The following is a 17,377-nucleotide window of genomic DNA, read 5'->3' as shown; positions in this document are numbered from 1 at the left end:
GTTTCCAAAGAACTGGTTAATTGTAAAATACTAACCTGCTGGGAAAGTGTCTCAAAAAAATCAATTACTTATATGCACACAGAGAACTCTTTTAAAACGCACTTTTAGAGTAGCTATTTCCTGGTTTTCTCTAGGACAGAAAAGCTTTTAAAGTGTGATGCACATTTATACCTGATTTAAACTCAATATTACTCAATCGCAGAATTTAATGAATATCTGAGTGAATTATTTCCCTAACGGAATATTGTAAAAATTATGAAAGGTACTACACCTTCACTAACTTCCACATCTTCAAAAATAATTCATGTCAAAACTCAAAAGTATCCACACTACAAGAACACATATTATTTCATGTATCATATAATTATGTAGCTCACCAATAACAGTATATTTTTGGAACTAAAACCTGATAAAACAATCAATATCCATAAAAATGCTCAACAACAAATTTTATGGTTAATTTATTAAAATACTTCTTTTCCTTTCACCACAAATTAACATCAGTGTAATTTTACCTCATAATATACACATATTCAAGTTGTTTCTATTTTTAATCTGCAAAAATCTAATTTGTATCCAAAAGACATTCTGCATAAAAGGTCAAAGTAGGGCCAGTCTGAATGCTGAAACCAATTATCAGTCAAATGTCCCCTTTACTTACCTCCCCGCCCACCCCCCCATAAAAGCTGAACTACAGGTTACAAATAAAGGCAGTCATACACTGTACATCATCAAGAGAATCACAACCCATCTATCCTTAATTACCTGAGTTAGGTTGACAACTTCTCAAAGGAAATCTAATTTACAGTATATGTTTGAGTATGATAAAGAGAATTATCTATAATATGATTACACAGCTACAAACCAGAAGCCAGAACCTTCTCTCCATATTTTACATATTACAATCCATGGTACATACACCCCAAAAGAAAGTTAACTTGCTTTTTAGATCAGTAGATTCTGTTAAGCCAACAACTCCATAAACCAACATTTTAAATTTATAATAACTACACTGTCTTCATACTTTGCAATGTGTTCTAAAATATCTTAAATTGCCAATTAGATTTCCTTTGTTTCCACAAGGACCTCATATCACTTGTGCTGAGAAATACATTCCAAAACTTAGTGTTACCCAGAAACATTTTTTTTTTTAAATCTGAAAATAACACTAGTAGAAAAAAACATTTCAAGGAACAATTCTAGACAAAATCTTAATAAATAAAGCAATGTTAGGAAGGCTAAAAAACATGCTCTAGAGAAAAAGAGAAAGCCTGAATTTTAATTTATGTGATATACTACACAATGGTATTAGTAAAACACCAAACAAGAGTGTTAGAAATAGTAAATTAATTTCAACAGTGATGGTGTATATTATGTTAAATCCACATATGCTGAGAATTAGAAGGCTGAAGCATTAGAAAGAAATGTTTTTATTAAGTAAGATGGCCATCCAATCCAATTCATTTGCTCACAGCTGACCAAATTTACTTAACCTATCCAAAAAAGAATCTCTTGAATGGACATAAAAGCATGTCTCTAAATTTTAATTTAGTTCTGAATTTAAAATAGAAATTTATTATATGTAAAGCTCAGACGAGAAATGAAAGATGAAACCAGATGAATACTCTACACTAAATTTTACCTTTTAAAGTAAACTACCTACGTGACTCCTGAAGCTTTTCTTTACATCTTTCTCTAGATTTATTTGGATTGTACGAACAAAGGTAGTACTGAGCCTGATAAAGATCGGTCACACTGACAGATAATGGCAAATTTAAAATGAATGCACGTTAATATTTTGGACAAATGTCACTCACAGGAAGAAAATAATTATGACTACCATAATTTTCTTCCTTTTAAATTAGGGCAAGTTCGTAGAAGCAGGTAAGTATATGCATATCATTTTTGCAAATAAGGTGTTTCTCTATAAATATGGGCTCACTTTTCCTTTATTTCAGAAGTACTATAATTCTCAGTCCCAATAGTTTAATAATGATTTTCTCTAAGGTAAAAGTGGTTTTGTTTTACCATTAGAATTTTTATAATCTAAGCACAATTATCTAAATCCTGGCTGAGACTGTCTAGATAAAAATATAAGAAGTAAAAAATAAACTTTAGCTACTTTTAGGTAAGGTTTATTAGAAAGTGACACTTTCCTTCCATGTACTTCTAACAATTAAGAAAAACTTTCATCTCTAGGAAAAGAAATCACTCACATTACCTGCAAACAAGAAGCAAGAATGAAGAGAGTCAGCATTTCCTAAGGCCTTGAAATTAAGTTTCTTTGGCATTCATTTATAATTTAAAGAATAAATAATAAAATTAGACCAGGGATATCCAATGCAACAAATGCCCCCAAAACACCTTTGGGATAAATCAAACCAAAGGAACACAGAGAATGTTTCAATGTAACTTAATTCCAGGGTTAATTGAAATGAAAGCTACTTTGTGCCAGAATTAGTAGAATGATTTTACAGTGAAGGTCAAATAGGCTGAAGTGAAGATGTTCTTAACAAACAGCAAAAGATTTTTGTTTTGCTTTGAAAGAAACAGCTAAAAAAAAGTTCTCCAAACTTACTGATTTTTTGTTTTCCTTTTTTTCTTTTACTGTAGCTTTATTCAGTAGGGAGTGGCAAGTTGCCTACAGAACAGAGATGAGCACAAACAAGTCACAGCACCAAATACATACAGCAACAAAAACAATGTTGGCTTGTACATAAAATTACATGATCAAAATGTAACACAAATGGAATCAACAAAAAATTAGGAATCAACTTAATTTCGAGGGATGAATTTTATCTCTGGATTTTAATTTTTATTACATTTTTAAGCCAAAGCATAAATAGCAAGAAATGTTGAGACAATCATATCTACTATTTCTGGCTATAAATCGCAGAAAAGCTCTCCTCAAGTGAATGTGAGGATATTTAATATTTACATTTCAGTTAAATCCTAACTTTTGATAAATTTTATATAAGATGTTCATTACAAATAGATCATACTCTAAAAACACTTCTATGCGTCTACATAATTTTTTCTTGATACATATATTTATATATACTTCTCTGTGTATCCTTCAATTGACTTAAAAAGTTCTTTTTGCAATAGCTGGCACTGAATTCCTATCCTACTGATTAAAAAAATAAACATTAAATGGCTAAATATAATAGAAAAATACACTTTAGAGATTCTGAGCTAGTCTCTCTCTCTTTAAGAAAGATTACTCTTACAATTTCACTTATTTTTGTTTGCAGGCTACTTCCTGAAAAAGTTCTAATCAGAGGAGGTTAAAAGCTCTGCAACGTTTGGGAAAAGAATGTTATCAGCTCAACTAGAAATAAGCATTAATATTAAAGTGAAGAAACTGCAGAGAAAATTACAGAATAAAACTGTAAGCCTGCTTAAAATTTTTCACAGATTTGACCATTTATCAGAATGTCTCCAAAACACACACACACACATACACACACACACACACACACACACACACACACACACACATACACACACACACACACACAAACCCCAAAACCCACAGAGACATATTGGTTTCATCTCTCCGAGCTCCTTCTAGGCCAAAGAGCTCTGTTAAAATTAAAAGACTCCTGATTGGACTAGACTAGGCACAATAATTATTTTTAAAATATCTTGAAAACAAATTAGAATTCTTTAATCCACCATACATGGCATTTTATTCTAAAAATTCTGTGCATTCAACACCATAACCCATAATAACTTGGCATTAGTTTGATATTTGTTCATCCATCCATCCATCCATCCATCCATCCATCCAAGTAGTTACTGTGCACCTACTTGCTAGATACCATTCTAAGCACTGGAAGAAAGCAATAAAATAAGAAGACATGGTCCTTTCCTCAAGGAGCTTTGATTCAAACTTTAGACTATATACAAAAGCACTAGTAACCCAATTTATCCCCAAAATGCAGTTTTATACACTTTTTATTTTCAATTACGGTATATAACCATCAATTATAGCCTTAAAATTTTTGTGTAAACGACTTCTGTTTGGAGAAGCACATTTGCTAGGAAAAGACATTTATTTAGAATCATATTTAGCTCTTTCTCAGAATTCTCTCACCACAACTTAGGAGAATATCCAATCTGGGAATTATTTTCTCATTATTCCAAAACTATCAGGAGGAAAAGTGGAAATAAATACATGAGAAAATGTCTCAGTTATAAATCTAACACATGTTCACAGTTGGCTATTCCTATATAATCTTAACCCAGTCCACTAAGTAAGGAGGCATATAAAATGAAAGACATGGTTAAACCATGATTTTAAAAAGGCTTAACAGTCAAAAGTACTAACTCAAGACCTAAAGCTCAGAGAAATTTATTAGCTAGCAATATACTCAGCTTTCAAATCTTCCCCAGTAGGTTCCAAAGCAGGAGACATATTTACTAGAGGGAAAAAAACAATCGACTACTATCCCTCCCAGCACAACATAAAAGTACAAATGGACCATTATGTTATTTCCAAAGTCAAAAGGGCAAGGAAAAGCCAGAAGAGGGAAGATGAATAAAAATAAAAGAGCAAACTAAGGGAAAACCTACATTTGGAAGGAGACTCAATGAAAGAATATCTTGAGATCAAAGTTTATTTGTTTTTCATTTTTAATTAGTAAATGTAAAATTTCCTGTAATCAGTCACTTATTAAAAAACAAACTTTTATTTATAAATAACATAGCATATATTTCCTCTATAGTATTGTACATTCCAACAATAAGTTTATCCAATACGTCCCCAAAATGCACTAACATTTAAATAATATTATTAAAGGGAATAATTGTATGTGAAATTTTAATACAATAATTCAGGTCTGTTGTAATATGGGATATTGTATTATGGAATGTTTTAAAAAGCACAACACATAGTGGTTAATAAGCCACCAATTATCAACTAGCATTATTTTCTGCATTATTTTCACTTCCCTCCCTTCCTAACTATGAAAGCTGACAAGAATCTTGTTTACTTGGGTGGGAGAAATGGGGTTATTTATTCCTTCATTAAATATTTTCTAAGTACTTACTAAGTGCCAAGCACTTAGTTCCTTTTTCCTTACCAAATGGGACTCCAAGTTTGCTGATGATACAAAAATTGTTTTCTTTTAGGGAGACAACCACATGAAGAATTTCTACTAAAATCTACTAGAGACCATATATGTAACCAGGTGGTTAGGACCCGTTCACTTCTAACCAGCTAAAGTCAAAGCCACTGCCACTTGAGAAATTCATTTGCTCTCTGAAAACAGTTACTATTAGGCCAACCAAGAAGTTGGTCCAGACTGTTTTTAATAGGTGCTCACCATTTCTTATCTGCCGAGTTTTATAAACAGAAAGGACTGAATTGGATTTAAAGAGAAACCTGAATAATGCCCAGACTTAAGCTATTACTTACTGTATTAGATTTCATATTATAACTAAACCACCCTCTGGTCTCAGATTTAACTAGCTGAAAAAATTATGTGGGGCTCTCCTAAGCTTCCTTGAGCTATTTTGAAAAGGCAGGAAAAGTCATGATAAATTAAATTAAGAGAGTTTTAATGCTAAGTATGCTTCATCATCTACAAACATGATGAAACATTTTTTTATAGATACAGCAGATACATCTTTATAAATAGCAACGGGGGAAAAATTCACAAAGAGCAGCCTGAAACAGCTTTTTTAAATGACAATTTCACTGATCTTGCTAATGTCTCTAAGCAACCAAAGCCCTGTGCTAAAAAACAAATGGCTGGGGATAACTCTGCAAAGAAAAAGACACAAAAGGCATGGGTTTTGATAAAAACATAAATTTTTTCCCCTATACCTGCCCCTGTCCCAAACTCCAGACCCACTAATGTTTCTTCCAGAATCACAGTTTTAACAGGCTAATGTGGATTTGTACTAATCTCCCTTGGAGTGATTAAATCATTTCTGAAACTGCATATGCCGATCAAAAACACAGTGGAAGCCATAAAAGAACACAGATGCAATTTCCTTAGCAAGTAGGGGGTGACTGTGGACATCTGAACTCAGAAGCATTGCTTGCAGTTCTAGTGTTGGAAAGTCTAATAATTTGACATGAATGATGATGCAATATATTTTATAAGTAGCATTCTACATAAAATAAAACATCAGCCTGTCCTGGGAAAACCTGACACAAACACAATAGAGCTTAATAAAAAATCAAAATTATGGATCAAGCATTTCACAACACAAAAAACAAGGAGTAGACCAGCCTCATATGTGAAAGACCCTATGAGTAATTTAGGTACAAGATAAAAACAACAACAAAAATTCCATAATATATCTCATTTCAATCACATCTATTACACCCAGTAGATTTGGTGCATTTTAAGCTTGTTCTCAACGCAAGGAAAATTTATTATTTTTAAAGTACCCCCTTAAACTACTTTATATTTTTAAAGCCAATTTAAACAATTCTTAATGTATTATTCATCCAAATTGATTCAGTATTATCAACCACACACTATTAGCAGCTAAATCCCTCTTTGGTAAAGCATTTTTTAAAATTTAGCTGTGGATTAATAATGGTAATCTCTAGCCTTAAGCATACCTGGTACAAACAGTGGCACACACTTCGTAGCTGAGGGGGAAATTCGGAGGAGGAACTGATGATGGCATGGAAGAACTTTTCGGTCATCTGAAGGAGGTTTCGCTGGTTTTCCTCAAGGCTCTCTGACTGTTCTAACCTACCGAGAGGAAAAAGAAAAAAAGCAAAACCAATTAAAAACAAACAAACAGACAGACATACTCCTTAAAAGAGACTCCTTAAGAGACATTCAGCCAAATGCAACATTTGGACTTTGTTGGGAACCTGATTTAAACAAACCAACTATAAAAAAGGCAATTTTGAGAACTGTGTATAAAAATTCTTCTCCCTCTATATTTTCACAAATTTAGTATATGATTTTATTTTTTGTCCATCTAGTAGGTAGGAGAGTGCATCTCACATTTTTAACTTTTATTTCCATGACTTCAGTAAAGTTAGACATGCTTTCAATATTTTGTGGCCATTCAGGCCCTATTTTCAACTGCCCTTCATATCCAGTTTAATATCTCTAACTGCTAGGTGTCCCTCTTGCCAGTACCTAAAACTCAGTTTGTTCAAAATCAGCTGATTTTTTTCCTCCTACTTGTATGTCTCATCCTGTGTTCCCCATGTTGTCAACGGCACCATCACTGTTTCAATCACGTCATTCAGGTGACCTCTGATGTCGTCTTTGCCTGCAGTACTCCATTATTCCCCACATTCAATTATTGTTGCTAATTCTTCTGTATGATTCTTTTTGTTTTAAGGTATTTATTTATTTATTTGGCCGTGCCGCACAGCATGCAGGATCTTAGTTCCCTGACCAGGGATTGAACCCGTGCCCCCTGCAGTAGAAGCACGGAGTCTTAACCACTGGACCGCCAGGGAAGCCCCTCTTCTGTATGATTCTAAAGTCTTGGTGCTGTGATTAAAAGCAGATATTCAGAAGGCAGACTCACTAGGTTTAAATTTCAGCTTTACCACTTATTGACCATTATGACCTTGGTCAAGATACTTAACTTCTCTGAGCCTCATTTTTTCCATCAATAAGACAGGAATAATTACAATGCCTACTTTATGGGGTTTAAATTTTACCCAGTGGCTCTCAAATCCACAAACTTTTACTTGAGCTGCCCAACCGAACTCTCAAAACACATTCCCTATGAAAGTCACTACTTAACTACTTGTTATATGTCTTATCTCCCCTACTGAACTGTAAGATCCTTGAAGGATGTATTCATCTTTGACCCCTTAAAAACTAGCATAGTACCTTACCAAAACAATTATTGAATAAATACTTGTTTTCAACCTCTTAACTAGTAATTTTCTTTCTATCCTAATTTACATATTACATAAACGTTTGGGACACTCCAGATTCCTTCAGCTCACCATGTGGTGCAGCATATGGATACAGTAAGAGTTTGGAAATTAATGTAGATGACAGGCAGGAAAGATTTCATGGACTAGATGAGTTCTAAAGGAGGGAAAGAATCTGCACAGGCAAAAAGAAGTAAGGGCATTTCAGAAGGAAGAAGGCAGGACAAGCACACAGTTCAATCTGATAAACATTTGTCATGCATCTACTATTTGCCATCTTAATGCCAGGTGCTGAGGATTCAACAATAATTGGCCTCTGAACCTCTCAAAGAGCGGAGAGAAGTACACACTAAGTAATGAGTACAATTATTCAAGGATATAAAAGACAAAATAGCAAACCAGAGACAGACACGATTAATTCACATGGCAACCGGTTGCCGGGAAGTCAGAGGCAGAAAATGAACTTGGGATATATGGGGAACTAAAAAGAGACTGGTCTAAATATGGGGGCTTTATGAAGGGAGATCACTTAAGAAGGTACAATAGTAACTCAAATCTGAGATATGGAGGGCATAGAAGCTTTGCGTATGAAAGAAAATATTAACAATATATTTAACAGGGCTAGAAGAGATTCCTAGAAACCTTGACAGTTCTTGTCTACTTTGTGGGAACTTTTTCTTAATGAGTCAACACAGCAGCAGGTGTGCTGCTGGTCTGTTTCAGATGTTCCTCTAATACATCTATCCCTCATGCCTCCCACATGCCAATGATAACTTATTGGCTATTCCATTAATTCTGATCTATAATGAAGCTTTGTGTTCAATTATTTAAGTGTTTGTGTGTATAAAAATTTTTCCCTCTGATTTTCAATCAGCTTTTGTTTTTGTCTCCTATTGTTTTCTTGTTTTTAATTTCATTGATTTCTAATTTTTATCTCTTTCCTTCTGCTTGCTTTAGGTTTATACTGAACTTTCTCTAATTTTCTAAGGTGAAAGTTTAGGCCATTCATTTTAGATCTTTCTTCTTTTCTAATATATGCATTTAATGCTGTAAATACTACATTTCACTACATCCCACACATTCTGAGAAGATGCACTTTTTCATTTAGTTTTTCTTTTTCTTTGCATTTCAGTTTTGGAAATGTCTATTGACATATCTTCAAGTTCACTAATTCTTTTCTCATTTGTGTCCAGTCTACTGATAAGCCCATCCAAAGGCATTTTTCCTTTCTGTTACAATGTTTTTGATTTCTAGCATTTCCTTTTGATTCTTTCTTAGAGTTTCCATCTCTGTTTAAATCACCCACCGGTTGTTGCATGTTGTCCACTTTTTTCCATAGAGCCCTTAACATATTAATTGTAGTTATTTTAATCCTTGTCTGATAATTCCAAAATCTGTCACACCTGAGTCTAGTTCTGATGCTTGCTTTGTCTCTTGAGACTGTAATTTTTATTGCTTTTTAGCATGCTTTGTAATTTTTTTGTTGAAAGACCCAAGACATAATGGGTAGCAGGAACAGAAACAAAGAGGTCTTTAGTGTAAGGTTTTATGTTAATCTGGCTAGGACTTAGGTTGTGCTTAATGTTTGCTGTAGCTATAGGTGTCAATTTCTTCCGGTGTCCTTGTTTTTGTCTACCTAGTTGTCTGGGATTCCCTAGTTTTCCCTAGGAATTCCTTCTTAGAGTCTCTGTGTTGAAGCTCTCTGCTGTAACCCACTTTTAATACACTGGAGTCCTGTTGATGTAGTAGTGAGGTACTGGGGAGGGGAAGCAATCTATAATCTTATGCTTATATCTCCACCGTTTTACTGGGCCAGAGTGGCTGGGTTGTGACCTTCAGAAGAATTTCTTAGCCTTTTTTCTCCCCTTATGTGAGTCAGGAAGGCTAGAGGAGGCTGAAGTTGGGTAACTGCCCATCCTCCAGGTCAGATAAGGCTCTGGTAGCAATCCTTAAAGGCAGGCCTTTGTAAGGGAGAACAGAACACTATGGGCATATTACAAAATGGTTATTTTTCCCCTTCCCCTGCCCAGAGCACAAGGGGACTTTTCTTCCACCTTCACCATGAGAACCTGGTAGGGTTTCTAGAGGTCAAACTCACAGAAGTGTGGGGGTCCCCCTGACACAGGGCCCCCAGGAGCTTTCATTCTCAAGCTAATCCACACTCAACCTCCAGCAAGTTGTCAATTACAGCCTAAGTGTTCCTACCAGTTACTGACTCCAGCAGCTGTTTCTCCCTGTAAGCTGGGATTCTCTGAATTTGGCTGTCACGCCAGTTTTTTCCCTTTTTTTTGGGGGGGGGGGGTGCCCTTCAATTCTCTGATGAATTTAAGAAGAGTTGCTGATTTTCTGTTTTCAGCTTTTTCTTGTTATGAACATAGCAGTGTCAACTTCCAAGCCCTCTCTACATGTCAGAAAAGATGTCAACTTGATTTTAAGTAACCTGAATATAGGTAGCTTGTCATCTAGTTCCCTTCTCTGTGCCAAAGTACTTTAGTACAGTAGATTTCTTTCAGGCAGTAGTTCACTCTCTAAGTAATTTTTACCCTTTAGAAAGTGAAATTGCTAAATGGTAACAAAATACAAGATGACATTAAAAGAATGTCGCTTTTAAGTTTAAACTACAACTTTTTAACCATTTTAACAATAACTGGTTAATTTAGGTGCCAGAGTTCTGATTAGATATTACCGTTGATACTTCAGCAAAGGCAGAGCCAAAAATATCAACTGATACGAAGTTGCCAAATAAAATTTTTAGGAAGAGAAACCATCAAGAAGCTCTGAACTTGAAAATAAAAGATAAAATAATGTTAAGGTCCTAACTGAAAGACAAGAGATGTGGCTTAGCAAAAGCAAGCATAAGTGTTAAAAATTTCATTCAACAAATATTTATGAAATGCCAACTATAAGCCAGATACCATGGGGACAGGTAGTAAGCTTCATGGAGATGGAGCTTTACATTACCTTACATTACCTTACATTACCCTTGGCCTCTTTCCCTTCTCCTAAGTCAATCCACATTATAGGAGGAAGAGTGAGATAGATTAAAACAAAACAAAGTCAAGCATGCTCAGTTCAGTGCCATCCTCTCCATTCTAGATATGTCTGCCTGCAGAAAAGATAGAATCTGGTCTTCTCTGCACTTGTGATAAAAAGCTGGCCAGCCCCTGTGATGGAAGCCTGTAGTTTACCCAGCGGTGCAAGGGATGGGGAAGATGATTCTAATTCAAAGTGATGTATTAGCAAGCCTATGCTACATGCCCACAGGATCTAAAGCCCCACTCTTTAATCATTTTTATCAGAAATAAAGGAGATAGCTGATTCCTGGGTGCTTCACTCCCATCCCTCCCCTCCCTCTGCCCTTTTGGTTTTGAACTTGGTGGGGGGAAAATGGGTATTACTTATTAGGCAACTCTAATCCCAATGAACCCCATGTTGTCAAGCCACTTTAAAAATGTACAACATGCGCATATTTCACTGGAGTTAAAGTACAGAGAACACATGAAAGAATGACAAGTAGTGATGTGGATTATAGTCAGATGAGTTTTTTTCTTGCAGTCAATGGGGAACAACTGATGGTTTCCAAGAAAAAAGTGACAAAAAATTTTAGGTTTCAGAATAATTCCTGCAGTAAATGATCTGCAAATAAAAAGATAATGCTAGGACAATAATTAGAAAGCTACTACAAAAGTCAATGGGATTGGAATTTCCCAGGTAGCACGGTGATTAAGAATCTGCCTGCCAATGCAGGGAACACGGGTTCAAGCCCTGGTCCGGGAAGATCCCGCATGCCGTGGAGCAACTAAGCCCACGTGCCGCAACCACTGAAGCTTGCACGCCTAGAGCCCGTGCGCCGCAACGAAGAGTAGCCCCTGCTCGCCACAGCCAGAGAAAGCCCGCATGGAGCAACAAAGACCCAATGCAGCCAAATATTAATTAATTATTTTAAAAGTCAATGGGATCGATATGGCGTTGGCTAAATAAATTATGATATTGCCAAATCACAAAATATTATGCAGCAGTTAAAAAGAATCCGATTCATTATCTTTCTATACTGACAAAGAATGATCTAAGACACAGGGTTATGTTAAAAAAAAAAAGTTGCAAAACCATGTATATATTGATAATATCTTACCATTTATATTAAGTGCTCATATTATAATATAGTTTCTACCACTAGAAATATGTATATGCAAATGAATTGAAAAAAGGACAGAAGAACGGCCTAACTAGTAACAGTACTATGCCTCTAGAGGTGACAGTCAAAGACACCTTTAATGTTATTTGTAACTTTCTTTAAGAAAAATGTATCTGAGGGACTTCCCTGGTTGTGCAGTGGTTGGGACTCTGTGCTCCCAGTGTCGGGGCCCGGGTTTGATCCCTGGTCCCGGAACTAGATCCCACATGCATGCCACAACTAAGGAGCCTGCGAGCTGCAACTAGGGAGCCTGCCTGCTGCAACTAAGACCCAGCGCAACCAAATAAATAAATATTTTTTAAAAAAAAAAGAAAAGAAAAATGTATTTGTGTGTAACTTTTATAATTAAAGACTAATCTTAAGAATCAAGGGGAGAAATTATGAGGGCCTTGCCTCATGTAGTGGAAATGAAAAAATGGAGAGCTGTTGCAGATGAGAGGATGACACACCTGGTAGGATCTACTTCAAAGCTAACATGCTGCCAATCAGAGGATGTGATCACAATCCGTAATAAAGGATCCAGGAGTTTCTGTAGGTAGGTAGCACCATATACCTAAAGAAATACACAAGTAGGAATTTATTATGCCTGCTCCAAATATCTTGCATTAAAGAAGACATTCTGCTCTGTACATAATCACTGTTTGGCATATCTCCACACCAAAAAAAAAAAAAGATAAATGGATACAAACCTTGAAACAGAAGGTCATTATTTTACTGGCCAAGCTGTTGCCTCGGAAAAGAGTCTGCATGGAGTCTGCCAATTCTACTTCCTTAGAAAACATGTTCCAGAGCAGTTGGTAGAGTAAATGCCGAGAGTCAAATAGAGTCACTAGAACTCGAGCTAGTTCATCCTGAGAACAAAATAAAATTGTGTCAGTGTCAACAGTTCCATTTTTCCTTAAGCAGGAAACTGAAAGGCAAATTCAAAGCTGACAACCACCTGCTGAACTGAGGTATATGGTGACTGATTCAGTTTTCCCCTGGGATTTATCTGTGTATATCTGTCTATGACAGATGACTATTTCTATACACCTACAGTAGCTGTTAACTCTAAGGATTAAATGATAAAAGGTAAGAGAGGTCAAGGCTTTACCAGAAGACAAAAAAAATCCAGGATTCAGTTCAAATTCTATGACAAAATGAAAGAAAACAGAAATAGAAGATGATGGCAAAGAATTTGATATGCACAGATCATTTTCTTAGAAAATCAATGAGGGCAAATAAGACTTCGGTGACCACAGAGCTCTACTCTCTTCTCATATGGTCAGGGAAACTCAGTGAACGCTGAACACGGCTAGGCAAGAAACAACAAAAATGGAAAAACTACAGGATTTGCAGCAAGTCAGGAAAAAGACCTAGGCTGTGCATTCAGAACCCGAAGATTAGCCAGATTTACATACAAAGTGGGGATGAGTGGCTAATTCCCATCTAGGTCCTAAACGGTAAGCCTCATAATTCCCCACAGTAAAGTATCTTTTGGTACACTCAAGAAAAATGAACGTGATAGTAAATCACTGTTTAACCATACATCTTGGGAAGAGATTTAGAGAGAACAGGGGTAGCCATAATAAGATGGCCCAAACTTCAACCAGTGTCAACAAAGGCAGGATCATGGCCTGTAGCTCCTCTAATTCTTGTCTGGTCCCAGGATTATTATAATCTGTTATTCGAATAAAGGAAAAAATTTAACAATCCTAACCACAGATAACTGAAGCCAAATACGACCCAATACGCTGCTATACTTCCTACAGTTACATAATACATAATTGACTAGATATAAAAATTCTATCCTCCATTTTAAAGCCAAGTGTAATTACGAGAGATAATTCAGTTACAAAATAAAACTATTTTTAGACTGTTGTGCTAGTTTTTTCCACTCTAATCCCTCCCCTGCAAAATTCTGAAAACTTTAAGCACCAGAATTTATTTATTTATTTATTTGTAGTATTTTAATTTATTTAAGAATAACATAATAAAAATAACATCATAAATCCATAACATGTTAGCATAAACAATAGTTTTTGTAACAATAATTATATTTTCCAAAACAACAACAACAAAAATCTGTGAAGAGTAGTGTTGTTTTGTATTTTTGCATTTTTTAAAAGTGTCTGGCTTTATAAATGGTAGTTGAATTTTTATATAAGCACCAGAATTTAAATTTACAAAACAGAACTAAAATTTTTAAAGTTATCTTGTATTTTGTTTAGATACAGTTCGAATAGATCTGGCCTAATATAAAAGTCCTTCCGTAAAAAAAAGTCATTTAGTATAAAACACGTAAGAAATGATTTACTGAAAGAAAACAAAATGATTAAAGCCTCTTGGACTTAACTAATTCTATTTTATTGAAAAAATTACTGATAATTTTTAGCGCTAATTATAGGTAGGTGCTAAAAGGTAATTCAGAATTCCATTTTCAAAATATATGAAGATCTGTGAACTAATGTTAGGCTTCAAGAGGATTTCAACAATTTCCTTTTTCTAACTCACTAGCTACAAGCAGGATTCCATCTTCATTCATTAAACAATTACTTACTGAGTCATTGTTATATGCCAGGTTGTACTTCAAGACCTGGAACTACAGCAGTAAACAACATAGACCATAGTCTGCTCTCATGTAGCTCACATTGTGGTGGAAGGAGACCAAGCAATCAAATAAACAAGATAATTTCACACAGTAAATAACTGCTGCAAAGAAAATATTACAAGGAATGGAATAAAATGACTGTGAGTGTGGTTTTGATTGGATGGCCAGAAAAGACCTCACTAGGGAAGTGATATCTGACTTGAAACTTGAATAACAAGAGACCAGGGAATAAGTATTCTAGGCAGCAGCAGCAGCAAGGGTGCTCAAGGGTAGAAATAAGCCTAACATGTTTGATGGCCACTGTGGTTTCAGTCTGGTGAACAAGAAGGAAAATGGCATAAGATGATGTCAGAGATGAGGCAGGACCCAGGCTGGGTAGAGCCTTGTAGACCAGGGTAAAGAGTCTGAGTTTCACTGTAAGTATGAAGAATAAGATCCTACAGCTTTTAAGCAGAAACACATCTACAGGCAACAACAGATTAGATATAATTAGATACAATTATAGATATAATTATAAATTAGATATAATTTACTAAAATGAAATGAAATCATTTTCAGTACAGTATAAACTAAACAGCTTTTTAACATGGAAAGGGACAAGCTTTCTCAAATGTTTAGCATGTTACCCAAAATGACATGGTTCTAGGAAATTTTTTATTAACAGACGCCAAATAGCCATATTATGTCTTCTGTATTTAAAACAAGCAATGCCACAATTTCAAATGCAAATAAGAGTGGTTAAATTTTTAAAAAATTGTATAACGTATTACAGAAAAAAAGAGTTGTGAACTAGAGGTATATCAATAGTAAACAGGCATAAGCCTTGAATTCTAGTTCTAGCATTACTGACAACTAAATATGAGATTTAACCCTAATTATCTCATTTAATAGATGAAGACACCAGACCACATCAGGGGTTTTAATTTTCTTTTGATGAGTGCTCAAATGGAATTTTTCAGTGGGTCAGGTAAGGAGTTTGAGTTTTACTTTAAATATGTGAAATAAGATCCTCATATTTAAGAAATCTAGTGAGGGCTCGAAGAGCCAACCACTTTCCACAGCTGAAAATCACTCAAATAATATCTGAAGTTTCTTCCAGCTCTAAAAGTTTTAGAAATTAATTCAATTCACTGATACACACTACTATATAGAAAATAAACAAGGACCTACTGTATAGCACAGGGAACTATATCCAGTATCTTGTAATAACCTATAATGGAAAAGAATCTGAAAAAGAATATATATATATGACTCAATCACTTTGCTGTACACCTGAAACACTGTAAATCAACTATACTTCAATTAAAAAAAAATTCATTGAATGAATGAATTTTGAAGCATCTGCTATGTGCCAGGCACTGTTCTTCTGCTCTTACTCAATGAACTTACCCACTGAGAACAAGGGACCACATTGGCCAGAGCCATAGCTATTGGGAGCTCTCCTTGATCACCCATCATTGTGACCAACTCTACCAGTCTCTCAAAACGATCTGCCAACACGGTTTCTGCAAGTGTGTCAAATTCTGTGCCTTGTTGAAGGATTTTTGTCAGAACTTCCATAAATGTAGCTCTTGTCTGAAGATCTTTGTGATAACCTAAACCTGATATGGACAGACAGATGCAAATTTACTAACATGGTCTTTCTGAAGTAATTCCACTTGTCTTACAGGCCAGTTCTCTAGGTTTTAAATTTCTAAATGAAGCTTTCATTTTATCTCACCTATGGAGTGCATGAGGCCACTGTCCACGTTAGCATTGAGTAAGTTTGACATTGCCAGGACTGTACAGTGCCTCAGTGATGCCAGCCTCCGAGACATGCCACGTTTCCTGCCACCTGTTTGTGCATTTTCATCTTCAACTTCACTACAGTCGTTCAAAAGGTTCATAAACAATGTGAAATACCTGCGAAATAAAAAGACTGACCCTTACCCAGTGAAGGCCACATCAACCAGACAGCGAATCAGACATTCTGAAACCATCACATGTGCATCACATGAGTGGCTCTGGGTATCTGCTTCTCTCCAATCTTGGGGTAATCAGCCAGCATGGCTCATTATGAAGTGTTTTGTGTTGAATATGATTTTATCCTGACAAAGCTCAGTACATATTTCGTAATACAAACACCAAATACATGCAGTGTTTCCTGGCAAATGCATCACTTTTAATGTTTAGAATATAAAAATTATTGGTCCAAACAGTTTAGACAATGACATTTTAAATGACTTAAGGAGGTGATCTGGGTTTTACTACCAATAAAAATTCACCAATCGGACTTCCCTGGTGGCGCTGTGGTTAAGAATCCACCTGCCAATGCAGGGGACACAGGTTCGAGCCCTGGTCCGGGAAGATCCCATATACCGCAGAGCCTGCACTCTAGAGCCTGCGAGCCACAACTACTGAGCCCGCGTGCCACAACTACTGAAGCCCGCACTCCCAGAGCCCGTGCTCCGCAACAAGAGAAGCCCCCGCCCGCTGCAACGAGAAAAAGCCCACGCCTAGCAACGAAGACCCAATGCAGCCAAAAATAAATAAATAAATAAAATTTTTACAATTCACCAATCAAATTATTTTCTTTAAAAACCACAAAACACTGGATTACTGGACTGAATGTCAATATTATGACATAGTATGAGTGTGTTTCATGTTTGGTAATTGCAATCATTGTTGCTTTTGTTGTGGTCATCCATTTACAATGCTTGGTGTCAGTTTATTTATC

General features: G+C 35.6%; 1 protein-coding gene across 16 annotated transcripts in view; it reads right to left on the bottom strand.

Annotated features, from left to right (window-relative positions):
- The window catches only part of NF1 (neurofibromin 1), a 251,357-nt gene that overhangs the window by 105,691 nt on the left and 128,289 nt on the right, over nt 1-17,377 (bottom strand). For 14 of the 16 annotated variants that reach the window (XR_012328474.1, XR_012328475.1, XR_012328476.1 and 11 more), the window contains 6 exons: nt 16,382-16,563; nt 16,051-16,262; nt 12,761-12,922; nt 12,521-12,624; nt 6,584-6,719; nt 2,579-2,641 (listed from right to left, as the gene is read on the bottom strand). Coding sequence is in view for 13 of the 16 variants with exons in the window: in XM_073797296.1 (XP_073653397.1) it covers nt 2,579-2,641; nt 6,584-6,719; nt 12,521-12,624; nt 12,761-12,922; nt 16,051-16,262; nt 16,382-16,563 (859 nt within the window). In the remaining 3 variants the exon portion in view is untranslated. The remainder of the gene's footprint in view (nt 1-2,578; nt 2,642-6,583; nt 6,720-12,520; nt 12,625-12,760; nt 12,923-16,050; nt 16,263-16,381; nt 16,564-17,377) is intronic. The other 2 variants (XM_073797289.1, XM_033846689.2) reach the window with 1 other exon arrangement.

Source organism: Tursiops truncatus, chromosome 20 (genome assembly GCF_011762595.2).
Source record: "Tursiops truncatus isolate mTurTru1 chromosome 20, mTurTru1.mat.Y, whole genome shotgun sequence".
NCBI lineage: Eukaryota > Metazoa > Chordata > Mammalia > Artiodactyla > Delphinidae > Tursiops > Tursiops truncatus.
The sequence above is the reverse complement of the archived record's forward strand: the minus strand, read 5'-3'. Positions and strand labels throughout refer to the sequence as shown.